This window comes from Panthera leo, chromosome D1, assembly GCF_018350215.1.
Source record: "Panthera leo isolate Ple1 chromosome D1, P.leo_Ple1_pat1.1, whole genome shotgun sequence".
NCBI classification, from domain to species: Eukaryota; Metazoa; Chordata; class Mammalia; order Carnivora; family Felidae; genus Panthera; species Panthera leo.
The window spans coordinates 21,141,763-21,161,248 of NC_056688.1; the positions used below are offsets into that span (position 1 = coordinate 21,141,763).

The 19,486-nt window shown below is 36.8% G+C and overlaps 1 protein-coding gene across 1 annotated transcript; it reads left to right on the forward strand.

Annotated features, from left to right (window-relative positions):
- The first annotated feature begins 12,815 nt into the window (after positions 1–12,815).
- Positions 12,816–13,781, forward strand: LOC122201155 (olfactory receptor 8G1-like). Its single transcript, XM_042907101.1, has one exon. It carries the CDS (start codon positions 12,822–12,824, stop codon positions 13,779–13,781), a length of 960 nt encoding a protein of 319 aa, XP_042763035.1. The 5' UTR covers positions 12,816–12,821.
- Positions 13,782–19,486: the final 5,705 nt, after the last annotated feature.

A 19,486-nucleotide genomic window follows, 5' to 3' on the forward strand; every position in this document is an offset into this window, starting at 1 on the left:
CCTGCCATCTGGCATGTCTGGTGACTTTTGTTGAAAACCACTCATGTTCTATCTCTTAATATGGACTGAGGTAAACAGGCTCTTACGTGTGAAGATTTATATGAATATGGCTGGAAATGAGGCTGTGTTTAGTGCTTGTAGTTCTACGTATTGGGCTTCAGATTTCTCTATCTCTTGTTTTTGTGTGCTCTCTTAGCTTTGGGTCTTTATGTCCTGCTCCTTAGAGATAAGCTGTCTTGAAGCTCTTTAAAATGTAACTGACTATAATTATGCCACAGCATTGGTAGGGAGGTTGAGGGAGTGTTCTATAACCTTCTAATTGAGTCTTAGTCCTTTAGTGGGCCTGTCTCTCAAGGATGTGGCCTTCAAAAGTGTTTCTGTTGGGGCGCCTGGGTGGCTCAGTCGGTTGAGCCACGGACTTCGGCTCAGGTCATGATCTTACAGCTCGTGAGTTCAAGCTCCGCATTGGGCTCTGTGCTGACAGCTCAGAGCCTGGAGCCTGCTTCGGATTCTGTGTCTTCCTCTCTCTCTGCCCCTAACCCACTCGCATTCTGTCTCTGTCTCTCTCAAAAACAAATAAACATTAAAAAAAAAATTGTTTTTTAAAGTGTTTCTGTTATTCTATCAATGGCTATAACTTTCTTTCCTCTTGTCTGCTACTCCCTTACCTAGGGTCATCATTCGCAATCTATTTTGGAAGACCTCTACCATGTTTTTTGTTTGTTTGTTTGTTTTTGTTTTTAAGATAAGAAAGGAAGTCCAAAGCTCAGGCAGCATTCCTGTCCCTGACTGGGGAAAAGCTTTCAGATTTGCTATCTATCACATACCTTCCCCCTGGGGGTTGGGTCTTCCCTTAGGGAGAACACACTGGGGGCGTTCCAAGATGGCGACTCTTGATTCCTTGCCAGAACCAACAGATGATCTGTTTCATCTCACCACCATGAGAACGTGGTGGATTCCTAAAGGGCAATCCTGTAAGTATGGGGTCCCCTTATGACTGAGTTCCCCAGGAGTTTCTAACAGTCATGCTAGTCTCCAGTCAGTCTCCAGAAGTTCATCACAATTATTATTTGAGAGCTCCTACAAGTTTATGGAGTTCAGTGACTTCTGCTACAGGTAAGCAAATCATGAGGGCTGCCTCTGTCTGGATACATCTGTTTCTAGATGTCAGGCTGGCAGTTTGCCTTATAGCCTCTATTCTCTCATGGGTCCAAGAAAAGCCATTAATTTTTAGTTTGTCTAGTTTTTTCTTGCACAGACAGGAATGACAGCTCTCGGTTTCTTTACATGTTGTAATTCAAACCCTTAGTCAGCATGCAAGTCTGGATACCTGGTGTTGGCTAGTTCAATATAGAAAGTAAAGGAGGCATCATCTAGGACATGATTGATAAGAACATTGTTATACATTGATATAGTATATATAGTTTAGACAGGAACAGATGAAAAATGGCTAGTGACAGGGACTTAACAGTACCTTTGAAAAAAGAGAAGGGGTTGGTGTGAAAGGGCGGGCCTACGCCAGCCGGCTCCATCTTGTTCTGTGTCCTTCACCTAGACCACACCTCCTCCCCTTGGGTAACCTCCCGCTCACCCGTTCAAACTTCCTGATCAAAACACACCCAGTGACCTGCGTAACAGGACTCCGACCCTTCCCCAGCCAATCGGCTGAGGCCACAGCCGTTACCTCACCAACTGCCCTATAAAACCTTTGTGCTTTTGACACTCGCTGTCTCTCCCTGGTATCTCACCGCTACATCGGTGCAGGTAGGGGATTGAGCTCGAGCTAGCTCGAATAAAGGCTCTTCTGCTTTTGCATCGGACTCGGCTCCCTGGTGGTCTTTGGGGATCACGAATTCTGGTCATAACAGGTGAATATTAGAATGTTTAGTGTAGCTGCAGCAAATAAATTAAAGACATTTAGAATAATTTTCTGAGAAATTCCTTTGAGTCTGTGTTAGCCAAAGGGCTTAAATAGGATAATAACTAAATTTTTCTGCATACTTATCATATTCCAGTGTTATTTAATGTTGCAATACTGTTATTCAATCTTAGCTATAAATTCATGATATACGTGCCATGTTAATAAGCACCACTTTAACCATTAGGAAATTGACTTTTACATAAATTGGATCACTTTCTCTGTGTCACACAGGTGGTAAGAAATAGAGAAAAGTCTTGAACCCCAATTATGTGACTCCAAAGTTCATGTGCTTAACCAGTATTGTAGGTCCTTCCCAAGAGATGGAAAAGTAATTTTAGAGAAAATCCTATGATTGATATACATGACTGAGGGTTTAAGGTCAGGAAAAGCCTAAAGTGCTATGTGCTCACAGTCCTAACACATACTATGGTGTTTTGCACTTCTATTGAAGGAATAAATGATTGAATACTTTAAAATATTTGTAATATACCAGATGTAATCATTTTATGAGCAAATTTACTATCTTGGTAAGCTTAGGTAAATTACTTAATCTTTCTTGCTTCATATTCTTTATTTTTAAAACATTAAATATATTACTGTTAGGTTGAATCATATGAAATTGCTACCTGATTTAGCCTGATATTATCTTTTACATCGAGCTATTGTGAGAGTAAAATAAATTAGTGAATGTAAAAAGATTAGAATTATATGTGGCATATAGTTAAATGTTCAATAAACACTTGCCATTATCATTATAAACCATGGTTTATGTACGCAATAATAAAGTGTTTTGAAAACTATACAGAGCAATCACCACTAATAATTATATATAATTGACTATTTCCCCAAACTTCAACAGGAAAAAAAATTGAAATCATAATTTTAAATATTTCAGAAATTATATCCAGAAAACTATTGTTATAAAGACTTTCGAGAACAATGTCTGCAAAGCTTTAATTTCTAGTTCTTAACCTAATGTCAATGTATTTATTTCTATGTTGACAATATTATACACATGGGAGATAACAAGAGTATCATCCGAGGATTAAAAAAAAATCAAATTTTAATTGGTGAAAGGAAATCTTGAGGGAGTGTATATATAGATATGAAACTATATGATGATACCTCTTGTATATTACCCTAGATAAAAACAAATCACTTTGGCAAGTGACTTTGGTAGCATTATGAGACTACAATAGGGAATCATGGGTTTTGATACATATTATCTATGTAAACATCTCAGAAATCCAGATCTGCCTTTGATTCCTTCAGTAAAGGAGAGCCCAGAAGTGTCTATTTTTGAATAGCCTTTACTGTGATTCTCAAGAGCTATTTTCCTTGGAGGATACATGGTCTAAATAATACATTTAACCCAGAGTAAAATTTCCAAGTAAAGGGTGAGTATCTGAGTTCTCTCTATTCTAGAATTTTTAATCTCAGAATGTTAAAGGAGTCTAGCTTCCTCACAACATTAAAAAAATTTCCTAAAGCTTTTAGAAGGTGGTTATTCATGTTTTGCTAGAATGCATCTGAAGACAGAAAACTATCTTTTTCATAACTCAACCCATACATATTTAATGGTTAGATATTTGATTTTGAAACAGGTTAAGTTTCTCAGGATCCACATAAGAGTGAAAACATATGGTATCTGTCTTTCTCTGTATGACTTATGTGGATCCTGAGAAACTTAACAGAAGACCATGGGCGAGGGGAAGGAAAAAAAAAGTTAGAGAGGGAGGGAGCCAAACCATAACAGACTCTTAAAAACTGAGAATAAACTGAGGGTTGATGGGGGGTGGGAGGGAGGGGAGGGTGGGTGATAGGTATTGAGGAGGGCACCTGTTGGGATGAGCACTGGGTGCTGTATGGAAACCAATTTGACAATAAATTTCATAGTAAAAATAAATAAATAAATAAATTAATTAATTAACTAATTAATTAAAAAAAAAGAAACAGCTCATTGGCCATAGCTCCTCCCTTTGAAGTAACATACAAAAAATCGAATTCCAATTCCTGTTACCAGTCATGTAGACACTTGGTGTAAATTATTTTGATCCAAATCTTCAGTTTTCATGGATAATTATCGTTTGTAAATTGTCATCATAAAATACGGCCCCCAGAACTAAGCACAATTCACCAGATGCAGTTTATCTTGTGTGACTATCACCTTAGTATGTTTCTTTTAATGAACTTAATAGCATCGTTAAGTGTTTTTTTTCTCTTGATCCGGATCTTTTGAACATGAGGGCTGTGAGGCCAATGCCTCTCAGTTTTGAATGTGTTGCAGACCTGGCTTATCCCTACTTGTCCTAGATTCATATTTCTTTTGGAAGCCTTCCTTGACGCCTAATCTGGGTTAGCACCACATTTATTGTGTTCCTGTAAGACTTGCGCAATCACGTGTCACATCTCTTAGTCTGCCTCCCCGCTCCTAGATTGTACATTCTGAAGAGCAGGGATTCTCTCATTCATCTCTAGCCTGAGTGCTCATGAAAAATTTTATGCTTATAAAACTGTTAAATTTTCCCTCTTTTTAAAGTTTTAATTTAAATTTCCATCAGTTAACATAAAGTGTAATATTATTTTCAGGTGTACAATTTAGTGATTCAGCACTTCCATACACCTGGGGCCAAGTGCCCTCCTTAATCCCCATCACCCATTTCCGCCATCCCCCACCCCCCACCCCTCTGGTAACCAACCAACTGTTCTCTATAGTTAACAGTCTGTTTTTTGGTTTGTCGCTCTCTCTCACTCTTTTCCCCTATTTGTTTCTTAAATTCCACATATGAGTGAAATCATATGGTATTTGTCTTTCTCTGAGTGTAGAGATTTGATTTCGCTAAGTGTAGTACTCTCTAGACCCATCCATGTCATTGCAAATGGCAAGATTTCTAAATTCTTTTTTTAATGTTTATATATTTATTTTGAGAGAGAGAGAGATGGGGAGAGAGAGAGGGAGAGAGAGAATCCCAAGCAGGCTCTGTGCTGCTAGCACAGAGCTTGATGTGGGACTCAAACTCATAAACTGCGAGATTATGACCTGAGCCAAAATCAGGAGTCGAATGCTTAACCCTCTGAACTACCCATGTGACCCTAAATTCTTCTTTTTAATATCAGTTTACATTCACCTAACATTCTCTTCTTAAATCATTATCATCATACAAGTGTTTATTACTCTTTTCTTTGTTAATGTTGTCTCTGAATTTCATAATGATTTCCTCCATGGTATCATCCAAGTTACTGATAGAATGTTTTTCAAGACAAGACTAAGTATGCAAGTCCTATGGGATAATAACTTAAATTTTTTCATTTTATGATTTATCTTTAGATGTTCATTGAATTCATGCAGCTATGAAGTTTGTTCTATATTTTTACCTACCACACATTACTTATGTCCATAGACTCACAAGAAATTTAGCAAAAACTTTTTAGAAATCAAGATAATTTAGGGCTAGAACATTCTTTTAGTCTATTAACCTAGTAAAACTAGAGAAACAAAAATTCTGGGTTATAAGTCATAATATTTCTTTTATAAGAGCTCAAAATTTTTTTTCTTTTTTAATCTGTTTTGGTGTTTTCCTCAGGACTCATTCATCTGTCAGATAGATCAAACTAAGATAAGAAAAGACCATGGATGCAATGTTGGTAATTATCCACTTGTACGAGTAATGGGCATTCAAACAGACAGGTATTGTTACCTGGACAGAACAGAAAATAATAGAAACTGTGACCATGTGTGAGAGTCAGACTTTAGAGGGAGCTGGTCACACATAATGAATAAAAGCCCAACATCTTCAATCAAAATTACAAAGACTGGACAAGATATAATGGAACTTCTGTGATGGGCAGGAGTATTTACTGGCTCACTTTTGTGAAGGGCCAGGAGTATAGGAGAAACAGTCAGTGGCCATTGTAAAGAGTCAGAGAAATATGGAAGGATGTAGCAACTCAGTCTTTTTAATATCAGGTAAGGTAAAATTAGGGGATGGATTAAAAGAAATAACTGGGATTTTTGTAAAAGATAATGGGGAAACTACCATTTTGGGTTTATAAAATTGGCAACAGGTTTGGCTTGATCATGAACGGACAGTTTTGTGCATTAGACATACTTAAATTCTTCACAGTAAAGTATAGAATTGACCCAGAACCAAGGATGGTTAGTTTCTGCTGGAGATGGCAAGCTTTCTGCTTATCGAGGAGTAAAAGGAAAACAGACACCAAGCAGCAAACTACTGGGTATTTTCAGTACTAGGTACTGTGTTTTCAGGCCATCTTGACTATGTTTACTTTACTTGTTTTGTACTTGTTTTTTTTTCTCTGATGAAGACATAGGACAAAGGAGAAACATTTTAAATAGAGCATATTTATTTCTTATATCTTTAACTTATTAACAATTTATGGTTAAATCCTATATTTTTCTTGTTTATCTACCAGAGAGAAAAAATATAATTGTTAAAATATGGTTATAATTTTTGAGCCACTGTTGCATAGTTTTTTGCTGGGGAAGATCTCATTGTTTGAAGAAAACATTTAGTAGGGAAATTTGGCATAATAAAGAGGTATACACCGGCATAACCTAGATGGGGAAGGCTTGGAGGACAATGGCAAATTCGCAGGTGGTGGTGAAATGTTTTGTATAGTCAGAATGTTATCACCATCATTTTGTTGTGGTTGTTTTACTTGTTTATAACAGTTTTATTGAGATGTAATTCACACACTATATAATTCAACCATGCAATGTGTACAAATCAGTGTTTTTAGTATATTCGTGGAATTGAACGACCATCACCACGTCCTAATTTTAGAACATTTTCATTACTTCCTCCCTCCCCTCAAAAATAAAGCTCTGTACTCATCAGCAGTCACTTCCCATTCTCCCTTGCTCCCAGCCCCTGGAAGAGACTTTCTCTCTACATAAGTTTATCTTTTCTGGACACTTTGTATAAACGGAATAATACAATATGTGGCCCTTTGTGTTTCTTCCACTTAGCATAATGTTTTAAGGTTCATCCATGATGTGGCATGCCTCAATACTTCATTACTTTAAAAAAATTTTTTGAAATGTTTATTTATTTTTGAGAGAGACAGAGCACGAGCAGGTGAGGGGCAGAGAGAGAGAGGGAGACACAGAATCTGAAACAGGCTCCAGGCTCTGAGCTGTCAGCACAGAGCCCGATGCAGGGCTCTAACCCACAAACTGTGAGCCAAAGTTGGACACTTAACCGACTGAGCCACTCAGGCATCCCAATACTTCATTACTTTTTATGGCAGAATACTATTCCATTTTATGGGTATACCTTTGTTTATCCATTCATCATTTGATAGACATTTGGATGGTTTTCGTTTTTTTGACTATTATAAATAATATTGCTAAACATTTATATATAAGCATTTATGCGGACATTTATTTTCAATTCTTGTATGTACTTAAGAGTAGGACTTCTGGGGGTGCCTGGGTGGCTCAGTCGGTTAAGTGGCCGACTTCGGCTCAGGTCATGATCTCGCTGTCCGTGAGTTTGAGCCCCAGTTTGGGCTCTGTGCTCACAGCTCAGAGCCTGGAGCCTGTTTCAGATTCTGTGTCTTGCTCTCTCTGACCCTCCCCCGTTCATGCTCTGTCTCTCTCTGTCTCAAAAATAAATAAACGTTAAAAAAACAAATTAAAAAAAAAAGAGTAGGACTTCTGGGTCATATGGTAACTTTTTGTTTAACACTTTCAGGAGCTACTGAACTGGTTCTCTAAGCAGCTGTATCATTTTGCAATCCCACCAGCACTCTATGAGGGATCTAATCTCTCCAGATCCTTGCCTATACTTGTTATTGTCTGTCTTTTTGATTATAGCCATTCTAATGTGTATTAGGTGGTATCTCATTGTAGTTTTGATATGCAGTTCCCTAGTGACAAAAGATGGTGTTCAGGTGCTTATTGGTCATTTGTGTATCTTCTTTGGAAAAATGTCTACTCAAATCCTCTACCCATTTTAAAATTGGGTTGTCTTTTTATTGTTGAGTTGTAAGAGTTTTTATATTTTCTGTATACAGGTTCTTTGCTAGATATATGACCTGGAAATATTTTCTCTCATCTGTTGGTTGTCTTTTCATCTTCCTGGATGATATTCTTTGAAACACAAAAGCTTTTAATTTTGATGATATCGTTTATTTTTTACATGGTTTCTTGTACTTTTGACATCTTATCTAAGAAGACATCTCCTATTCCTAAGGCACAAATACTTACTTTTACATATTTTTTAAAGAGTGTAGTAGTTTTAGCTCTTATGTTTAGGTCTAAGGCCCATTTTGAAGTAAGTTTTGTGTATGGTGTGAGGAAGGGATCTGACTACATTCTTATGTATGTAGCTATCCAGTTATTCCAGAACCATTTAATGAAAATATTATTCTTTCCTCATCAATTATTCTGGAATCCTTGTCAAAATCAATCCACCACAGATGTATGTGTTCATTTCTAAACTCTAATTTCAATTCCATTGATATATGTGTCCATTATGTCCATTTTTATGTTAGTGATACACTGTCTTGATTACTGTAGCTTTATAGCAAGCTTTCAAATTAGGAAGTCTGAGTCTTCCAACTTTGTTCGCTTTCCAGTTTATTTTGGCTATTCTAAATCCTTTATATCTCCACATGAATTCTAGGAAGAGCTGTTCAATATCTGCAAAAACAACTAACATTTTGATAGAGACTGTATTGACTCTGTAGCTCAATTTGGGAAGAATTGCCTTCTTAAAAATGTTAAAGTTTTTTTTTAATGTTTTATTTATTTTTGAGACAGAGGGAGACAGCGCATGAGCAGGGGAGGGGCAGAGAGAAAGGGAGACACAGAATCTGAAGCAGGCTCCAGGCTCTGAGCTATCAGCACAGAGCCCAACGTGGAGCTTGAACTCACAAACCATGAGATCATGACCTGAGCCAAAGTCAGATGCTCAACAAACTGAGCCACCCAGGTGCCCCAAAATGTTAAAGCTTTTGATTCATAAACATGGGATATCTTTTCATTCATGTAGGTCTTGCTTAATTTCTTTCAATAATGTTTTGTAATTTTCAGTGTACATGTCTTCTATTTCTTTGTTTAATTTACTTCTAAGTATTTTATTATTTTTGATGCTATTAAACATGGAATTTTTTTTGGATTATTTATTGCAAGTGTATAGAAATACAGTTGAACATTGTATGTTGATCTTGTATTCGTCAACCTTGTTGAACTTGTTAATTACTTCTAAGATTTCTTTTGCAAATTCCTTAACATTTTCTATAGGTTACATCATGTAAGTTGTGAACAGAGATAGTTCTACTTCTTCCCTTCCATTGTGGATGTGTTTTATTCCATTGTCTTCCTTGATTGATATAGATAGAATCTCCAGTATAAGGATGAGTAGAAGTAGAGGGATGGCCATCATTGCCATGTTCCTCATCTGAGGGGATGATATTCAATCTTTTTTCCATTAAGTACAACGTTAGCTGTGTTTTTTTGTGGATGCTGTTGATGTTATTTAAAATATAAAACAATATTTTTTGACAGGGCATATGCTCTTCAAATTGCATCATAACATTTTATTTTTTATTTTATTTTTTATTTTTTTATTATTTATTTATTTATTTATTTATTTATCTATTTATTTTTGAGAGACAGAGAGACAGAACATGAGGAAGGGAGGGACAGAGAGAGTGGAGTCACAAAATCAGAAGCAGGCTCCAGGCTCTGAGCTGTCAGCACAGAGCCTGACGGGGGGGCTCGAACTCATTGACGGCAAGATCACGTGAGCCGAAGTTGGACGCTTAACCAACTGAGTCACCCAGGTGTCCCAACATCTTATTTTTTTTTTAAATCAAGGCGGTTCTTTGAGTCATTTAAGTTTGAGAAATCTTCAGGACATTATGTTAAGTGAAATAAGTCAGTCAGAAAAATACAAATACTGTATGATTTCACTTATGTGAGGTACGTAAAGTAGTTAAATTTATAGAAACATACAGAATAGGACTTAACAGGGCCCAAGGGAGAGAGAGAAAAGGGATTTATTTAATGGGTACAGAGTTTCAGATTTGCAAGATGAAAAATTTCTGGAGATCTGTTTCACAACAATGTGAACATATTTGACACTACTGAACTCTATACTTAAAATGGTCAAGATTGTAAATTTTATGTTATGTGATTTTTTTTTTTACCACAAACAAATGAGGACATCAAAACAAATTTAATTTTGATCATTTGAATAAAAGAGAATTTTAGAGTTGTCATTATTCCTCTCAAGGGAGAGTCTGTTTCCTAAAGGAGGACAGGAGAGAAAGTTCTAGAGAAGATTTACAAACTCAAATGCTTTCATGGGTCAAGTAGGTAGCAGAAGTATATAGAGGTTTTAAGTTAATAGAGAGTGGTGATTTGAAAACTGCATGTTCTGTAACATATTCTAAAGCTGTGCTATCAAGATAAAACATAGCTACTGAACTACTTCTGCCTAACTTGCTATTCCTTTTCTAGAAAGAGAGGAGAATGTGGCAGTCAAGCACTGGCCGCTGCAAGAAAGAAATTCCTTACACCATGACTTTGTAACATTCAGTTTGAAGTTGTATTCTGCCAAAGGTATAATTACTACATTACGACTAAGCCTTTAGTAAAAATGTATTATATCCAATGGTCATGTGTTAATGGTGCTTTAAAAAAAAAAAAAGGAAGAACATCGTGGGCAGTTTTATCACTTCCAGTCACTAATGGGTGGCAAAGATGGGAAAGGCCCAACAAGGAGTTATTGTTGGAAAATGTACCTAAAGACAGCAGTGAGGCAGGCTGCATTGTGAGCCAACTCGGGAAGATTTAAGACAAAAGCTCTTTTCCCAATACAGTTTCAAGAATGGTGACCCACTGTGGCACCTGGGTGGCTGGTTTAACGTCCGACTCTTGGTTTCTGCTCGGGTCATGATCTCACAGTTTGTGAGTTTAAGCCCCACATTGGGCTTTGTGCTGGCAGTGTGGATCCTGCTTGGGATCTTCTCTCTCCCTCTCTCTCTGCTCCTCCCCTGCTCTCTCTCTCTCTCTCAAAATAAATAAATAAACTTAAAAAAAAAAAAAAAGAATGATGATCCAGGTGGGGAGGGAGTATAGGAGCAAATACATATATTACAAATTTCACTTTTTTTAAGTTAAATAAATTTATATCTAAGAAGGCAAACAGTTTTACATGGTGCTATCACTAAAATCTGGATAAATAACTTTTCAAAATCACCAGTGTCCTGCTACCTAAAGATGTCTTCACCATCATAAGTGAATTCCATGCCTATAGATGAAAGTGTCAACAGTAAGAGAATGGCAGAAAACCATTTCCTATTTAAAAACATTTGAGATATACTTTTACATAACTAAGCAATAGTTAACAAAATAGTAAGCATGTGAAAACTGTAAATTCCAAAGACTGAGATTATTTTGCTATAGAAACAATCATTAGTATTATACTAAAAAAATGTTGGAACTGGAAGACAGAGTACTACATAGAAGATTAAATTTTGGCTTTATCTGTTTCCAGCCATATCTTGCACAGTGTAAACATAAATACCACAGACAGATATTTTAGTGGCAGAATGGCACCGAGCTCCTAATAGTTTACGTGCAACTGACAAAGGCTTTTTGTTTTTATTTATTTCATGCTGTGAACCCAGTTGGTTCCCTTTATTCATACACTATTCATTGGGCAATCCATGCATAGATAGGTAACCAGGATCAGATTCATCTCAATAGAATCTTACCTAGACTCTGCTCTATTTAGAATCACTCAATAAGTGTTAGTATCACTATTATGATTTTTTTCTCCATCTCTTATGTTCTTTGAACTAGCATGTGTTTTGTACATGCTTTGGTTTTAGAAAGAATGGTGTTTCTGGCAGATATCAGTATTAGCTCAAGCCCATTATTATCACTTTTATTTCTCGTGGCTATTTTGAATTTTTCACCTGTACTATTAGGAAACTATCATCCACACCTATAATGAAAAGCCACAGAGTCTCCACTACCAAGTAACTGAAATCCCCGAATTTTAGTTTTCTCACCTGGGAAAAGTAAATCAGATACCTTTTCTAAAGTGCCTGGACAGCAAACCTTTATGTACCTAATACACAGTAATATCACCAGTCTTTTCACTTTTGTTTTTTTTTAGTTTCTTTTTAAATTCCTGTTAGTTAACACATTGTAATATTAGTTTCAGGTGTACAATATAGTGATTCAACAATTCCATACATCCCCCGGTGCTCATCACCACACATGGACTCCTTAATGCCCATCACCTATTTAGTCAATCCCCCCCAACCCACCTCCCCTCTGGTAACCATCAGTTTGTTCTCTATAGTTAAGAGTCTGTTTCTTGGTTTACTCTCTCTCTCTCTTTTTTCCCTTTGCTCATTTGTTTCTTAAATTCCATGTACGAGTGAAATCATATGATATTTGTCTTTCTCTGACTGACTGATTTTGCTTAGTGTAATAATACTGTCTAGCTCCATCCATGCCATTGCAAATGGCAAGATTTCATTCTTTTTTATGGCTGAATTATATTCTGTTATATATATAAATCTTTACATTTTTATTCATTCATCTATCAATGGACACTTGGGGTGCTTCCACAATTTGGCTAGGGTAAATAATGCTGCATAAACATAGAAGTGCATAAGACAAACTTTTACAGCATAGAACAAAAAAGGGACAGTTCTAACTGATATTTATTTACACGCCCCACATTATGGAGACCTCAGCATCTTTGAGCGCTAACATAGATCAGGGACAGACAGAACTGAAGCTACATGGCTGAAAAGACAAATTCTGTTTCATACTACATTGCATGGTGGGACAATAAATATCTACCACAATTTTTCTTCTTCTCTTTCTACATAAAATTCCCAGAGGAAAATGACAGCAGGAAATCATTCCACAGTGACTGAGTTCATCCTTGCTGGGTTAACAGAGAGCCCCGAACTCCAGCTGCCCCTTTTCTTCCTCTTCCTAGGAGTCTATGTGGTCACGGTGGTGGGGAACCTGGCCATGATCACACTGATAGGGCTCAGTGCTCACCTGCACACCCCCATGTACTATTTCCTCAGCAATTTGTCCTTCATTGATCTCTGCCATTCCACCGTCATTACCCCTAAAATGCTAGTGAACTTTGTGACAGAGAGGAATTTCATCTCCTACCAAGCATGCATGACTCAACTCTACTTCTTCCTTGTTTTTGTTATATCGGAATGTCATATGTTGGCTATAATGGCATATGATCGCTATGTTGCCATCTGTAACCCATTGCTTTACAATGTCACCATGTCTTATCAGGTTTGCTCCCGGCTGGTAGCTGGGGTGTATATCATGGGCTTGACTGGTGCCACAGCTCACACAGGCTGCATGCTAAGAGTGCTCTTCTGTAAGGCTGACAGAATCAACCATTACTTCTGTGATCTTTTCCCACTGTTGGAGCTCTCCTGCTCCAGTACTTATATCAACGAGGTGGTAGTTTTGTGCTTCAGTGCACTTAATATCCTCGCCCCCAGCTTCATGATTCTCAGCTCCTACATCTTCATCATTGCCAGCATCCTCCGCATCCGCTCCACCGAGGGCAGGTGCAAAGCCTTCAGCACCTGCAGCTCCCACATCTCCGCTGTTGCCGTTTTCTTTGGATCCGCTGCGTTCATGTACCTGCAGCCATCATCCGTGAGCTCCATGAACCAAGGGAAAGTGTCTTCTGTGTTTTACACCATTATTGTGCCTATGCTGAACCCCCTGATCTACAGCCTGAGGAATAAAGATGTCAGAGTTGTCCTGAATAAGATCCTTGAAAATAGAAGGAAATGGGTATTTTGCTTGAGAAAAGCTTTGTAATTCTCAGAGAAGGTTTGATAAGGAAGCAATCCAGAGACAACAGTGTATGTCCACAAGTAATGAAATTGTTCATTCTACTTGATAATTTTGAAGAACAGTGCGGGAGGACTGGATTCATAGTCCTGTCAGTCACATGGACAGGATTCATGCCAGTCACATGGACAGCATCACCATATGATAGGGTATATTAGACATTGACCTGGGCACCATGTGGACACGATAGCACACCAAGTGTATTGGACATAGAGTTAGAAAGCAAAGTGCATGCAAACAAAATTTGCAGAATTAGGGTATCTCCTAGATATAGGATGCATAACAATGGTTATTTGCTAACTTAAATTGATGAAATAAGTCAAGTACAATTCCTTTGATAATACTTATTGCCTTATATTTTAATATGTTTTTCAAGACTTAACTTCTACTAGTTATAGGAAAGGATGGTATATTGTAAATCAGCATTATTAAAATATAGGGTTAATAAACTTTTAATTTTACATGTTTGGCATGAAGACTATGACTAACCACAATAGGTAACATACACTACCTGCCAGCCAAGGTTTTACCAGTAAGCTTTCCTTTCCCTCTTTTTTTTTTTTTTAATTCAAATATAGTTGACACACAATGTTACTTCAGTTTCAGGTATAGAACATACTGATTCAATATCTCTGTACATTATTCTATGCTTGCCCCAAATGTAGCTACCATCTGTCCCCATACAATACTATTACAATACCATTAACTACATTCCATTTGCTGTGCCTTTTATTCTTGTGAGTTACTCATTCCATAACTGCAGGCCTGTACCTCCCTCTTCCCTTCATCCCTTTTTGCTCATACCCCACCCATCTCCCCTCTGGCAACCAAAAGTTTGTTCTCTGTATTTACAGGTCTGATTCTACTTTTTGTTTATTCATTTTGGTTTTTAGATTCCACATATGTGCGAAATCATATGGTATTTGTCTTTCTTGGTCTGACTTATTTCACTTAGCCTAATACCCTTTAGGTCCATCTATGTTGTTACAAATGGCAAGATCTTTTTTTTATGACTGTGTAATATTCCATTGTATAGATATGCTATATCATCTTTATCCACTTATGTATTGATGGACACTTGAATGGCTTCCATGGACACTTGAATGGCTATTGTAAATAATTCTGCATTACACATAAAGGTGCATGTATCCTTCTGAATTAATGTTTTGTTTCCTTTGGGTAAATATCCAGTAGTGGAATTATTGGATCATATGATATTTCTATTTTTAGCTTTTTGAGGAACCTCTATACTGTTTTCCACAGTGGCTGTACCAATTTACATTTCCACAAACAATACACAAGTGTTCCTTTTCTCCACATCTTCACCAAAGCTTATTTCTTGTCTTTCTGATTTTAGTCATTCTGACAGGTATAAGATGATATTGTAGTTTTGATTTGCATTTCCCTGATGATTAATGATGTTGAGTATCTTTTCATGTGCTGTTGGCCATCTATACATCTTCTTTGGAAAAATGTCTATTCAGGTCCCCTGGCCATTTTTAATGGGATTAAACCATCGGTTTTTATTACCAAACAAATAAAATGATTCAGTATTTATACAGAAATAAAATAATTTGTATAGCACACATATTTCTTTGCTCCTCATCATTTCTCTTTATTTTAGAAAAAAATAAAGTTACCATATCTCCTTCTTACTCTAGGAACTTCCCAGGGATTTATGCAATATTTAGCATATGCTTTCACTTAGGCCACAAGTTAAAATATTCCAAACATCACTGTTTTCTGAGTACATTATGAAATCTAAATACAGTTAACAGAGACCAATGAAAAAAACTTTCAGATCTTACATAACCAGGTTGTTTTCCCTGATTTTCTACTTTGCCCTTGTGGGAAGGGACTTCAGAAAACTTTAGTGTATGTCTTATAAATTTCCTGAAATTCGCATTTAAAAATGGGCTGGCATGAAATCCACCAGAGCTCTAACAATATCTCTCACATCCTTGGTTCTAATGTGTAACCTAATAAGAACAATGAATAGCACTTTTGTGACACTATTAAGCCCTTGAGTACCAATGGAGAAAGGGAAATTCTAATTGTTTCTTCTCCCATGAGTGGATACTTGTGGGATAAGATCCTAGTGGGAGGCCATTATCATTGTTTGCTCTTAATCAGACCCTTAGCATCTATACCCAGAGTGTAAAATCCTCAGATAATATCAACCAACCTCTGCAGGGGGACAGACAGTTTTGGGCATCAGCTTCACCAGAGATCAATATCAGTGACTAAAAACAATGGCCAAAGGAGACTTATAGGCTATGACTCCCTCAGCACTAAAGAGTCCTGCAAGGTTGGTACTCCGAACTATCCACCAGCATCGTCAGATCATTTTTTCCCTTCAGAACAATGAAGAAGAAAAGTACACAGCACTGAATTCTCTGTGAAGAAGGAAAGCTATGTCTGAATCACAGTCCTTGGATTTTAAAATCTTAGCTTTCCACTCAGGCTCCTTTCCCAGCACACACAGAGATGTACACAGCCATTTCATCCTCACTTGTCCTCGTTCTATTGTTCACGCTTTCTCATGACCACAGGCCCCTTTGTTATCTCTCTGTCCCCTCTAGTATAAAATTACGGCAGAAACTTTTTTGTTTACTCATTTCAACTCAGGCAGTGTGAGGGCTTTGCCGACTTAGATTGAGTCTATGTTAATATATCTCTAACCTTCCTTCATAATTTTATTAAACACATATTGATTGAGGGTCACTAGATGCAAAGCACTGTGCTAAGTACTGTATTGATTTTACAGTCTAGTAGAGAAGGGAAACCAGTAAATAACTCATCCTAATTAATATAAAGTACGTGCTTATGTAAAACACAAGAAATGTATTCATAGGCACACACACAAAATGGTCATGTTAACTGGGGCTCTCCTACTAAACTTTTCAAATATTTTTTTAAATGTTTATTTATTTTTGAGAGACTGAAAGAGAGAGAGAGAGAGAGAGAGAAAGAGTGTGTGTGTGTGTGTGTGTGTGTGTGTGTGGCAGAGAGAAAGGGAGACACAAAATCTGAAGCAGGCTCCAGGCTCTAAACTGTCAGCACAGAGCCCAAAGTGGGGCTGGAACTCATGAACCCCGAAATCATGACCTGAGCTGAAGTCTGACGTTCAATCCACTGAGCCACCCAGGTACCTCTCTCATATTAAATTCTTAACTAAATGATCCTAACTGCTGAATAAACGTCATAAGGTAGATGGAATGGAAGAAGAGAAAAGCTAAAGGGATATGGTGAGTAAAAACTAACAGTCTACCAAATAGCTAAATAACATGGTATTTGTTGGGATATAAAAAAGAAAACTTTGTTGTTATTGTTGTAAATCTTTGAATGACAAATTAGTTTGAACTTTATTTGGAGACCTTGGAAAATACTGATTATTTTAAGAGGTTACTATTCAGTAAAAAAGTTGAAAATCTCTGTATTATCATGTGTTCATGGAAAGAAACAACAAGAAGATCTGCTGAGGAAAGAAATTGGAAACTCTTACTGCCATTATGGGAATGACAGTGTTGGGCGAATGAAAAACAGAGCAGGGAGATACTTAAATAGATTACAATTGAAACAACACTGACATTGATTAAGTTCTTACCAAGAGCCAGGAACTGTGCTGGGGACCTCACTTTACAGGTATCATTTAATTTAATTTTCACACAGGACAGAAATTAATGTTTTCATTTTTCAGAACATTAGAGCAAATGTAGGACTGAATTTTTTGCATCAATGGCTACTATGCTAATATCAGGACCTATTAGAAGTACACAGTCATGAAAGTTGGAATTTAAAGAGATATTCAGGATGATTTAATCCAACCACCCATCTAAACCTTGCATCCATCAACAATATCTGCTCCGTGGCCTTTTAGCCTGTGCTCGAACATTTCTGGCTATAAGATCAGATTATGTGTGACTGTAATGTTCTCTGATGTGAAACCAGATATTTCTTCCAATAGTTTCAAGCAGGTCATTTGACTTCATTCTCTTGGAGACATATAAAATGAGTCCAATATCAAAATGGGGAGCCTGGGTGGCTCAGTCAGTTAAGCATCTGACTCTTAATTTCGACTTAGGTCATGATCTTGGCTCAGGTAATGATCTCACAGTTCATGTGTTTGAGCCCTGCATTGGGGGTCCGTGCTGACAGCACTGAGCCTGCTTGGGATTCTCTCTTTCCCTCTCTCTCTGTCCTTTCCCAATTTTAGCATTCTCTCTCTCTCTATCAAAATAAATAAATAAACTTAAAAAAATGAATCCAACATCTTTTAAATGTAGCATTATGTTGAACATTTGGCAGTAACTGTTATGTGTCACATAAATCTTTTTTTGCTAATAAATATCCTCAGTTACTTCAGCCATTCCTTAAAAGACAAGATTTCTGATACTTTTTCTGAAATTTTCCAGTTTTTCTAAATCACAGAAAGCATTGTAACACAAATTGAAAACAATATTCCAACTGTTGCTTGAGTATTAAGAAAATAAATTTCCATTTTCTAGAATCTCTTTAATTTCTTTGCAATCTAAATGAAATATATATTAGCCTTTTTTTTTAAAAAAATCACATCGTTGTCTCGTATTGAACTTAATCTAAAATTTGTAGTTGTATTTTGCACGTGTTCTAATAATCCATACCTCTATCATCTTTCAATTCTGTAGAGAGTACGTGAGAAATACATGATAAGAAGACACCAGGGTGTTTTTCTTCCAAAACCTTGCTCATATTTTGGGAATAAGTGTAGTTTTCTGGCCTCCACCACCAACATGAAGTCCAATTAACTTAAATTATTTATAATCCTCTGCTTCTCTGGCCATAGTGATGCAATATATTATCTAAATTTTGGCCATTGTGTCACTCCCCTGGGATTAGTTGAATTTATAAACAAAGGAAGACAGTTTTCACTATGGGAGAAGTTGTTGAGGTGTAAGTATACTATGTTCTTACCTTATGAGGCAGCAGCTTTCTTCCTGGGTGAAGGAACCCTCGACGAGCAGACTCGCAGAATTCCAGGTGGGATGGTATTGGTAGTTGCCCAGTTCTTCAGGTTTTTATTCTGAGTTCGAGTTCTAGTCAGGAAAATGATTCAGGTCAAAATAACAACTTTTTACAGACTTGTGAATCCTATGTTTATTAACTGTATAAAACAAGTTACTCTTTCTTATTTTGAATTAAATGAAAATTTAATCATTATGCCATTTGATAAGTGTGACATTAATTTATACATATAGGATACCCCAAAGGATATAGGAAAGAGTCATTAGAAATAACAGTAGTTGAATTACCATATTGTAACCTGAAACTAGTATTAGACTGCATGTTAATTAACTGGAATTTGAATAAAGACTTAAAAAAAAGAAATAATGGTAGTAACTTTCCTACTAACTAGCTCAAAAAAAATCTAAAACTTGGTGTTTTCTATTAAAAATTAGAAATATCTTAATTATAAGTATCTTGAATTTTCCTCTGGTCAGCTGGAATCATAGGTTGCCCTAGAGTGATGGAAGAGATTCAAGAGATACCAACATTATGAATGTCCCTTGATGAGGAATAGAATAATGATCTCCATAAAATTATTCTGTCTCATACACACACACACACACACACACACACACACCACAAGTACACTCATTTTCTGTTTTTTAAGCTTAGAACCAGATGAGGGG

Coding starts and splice junctions, on each gene's coding strand:
- LOC122201155 (XM_042907101.1), top strand. CDS start 12,822: ATGACAGCAGGAAATCATTCCACAGTGACTGAGTTCATCCTTGCTGGG.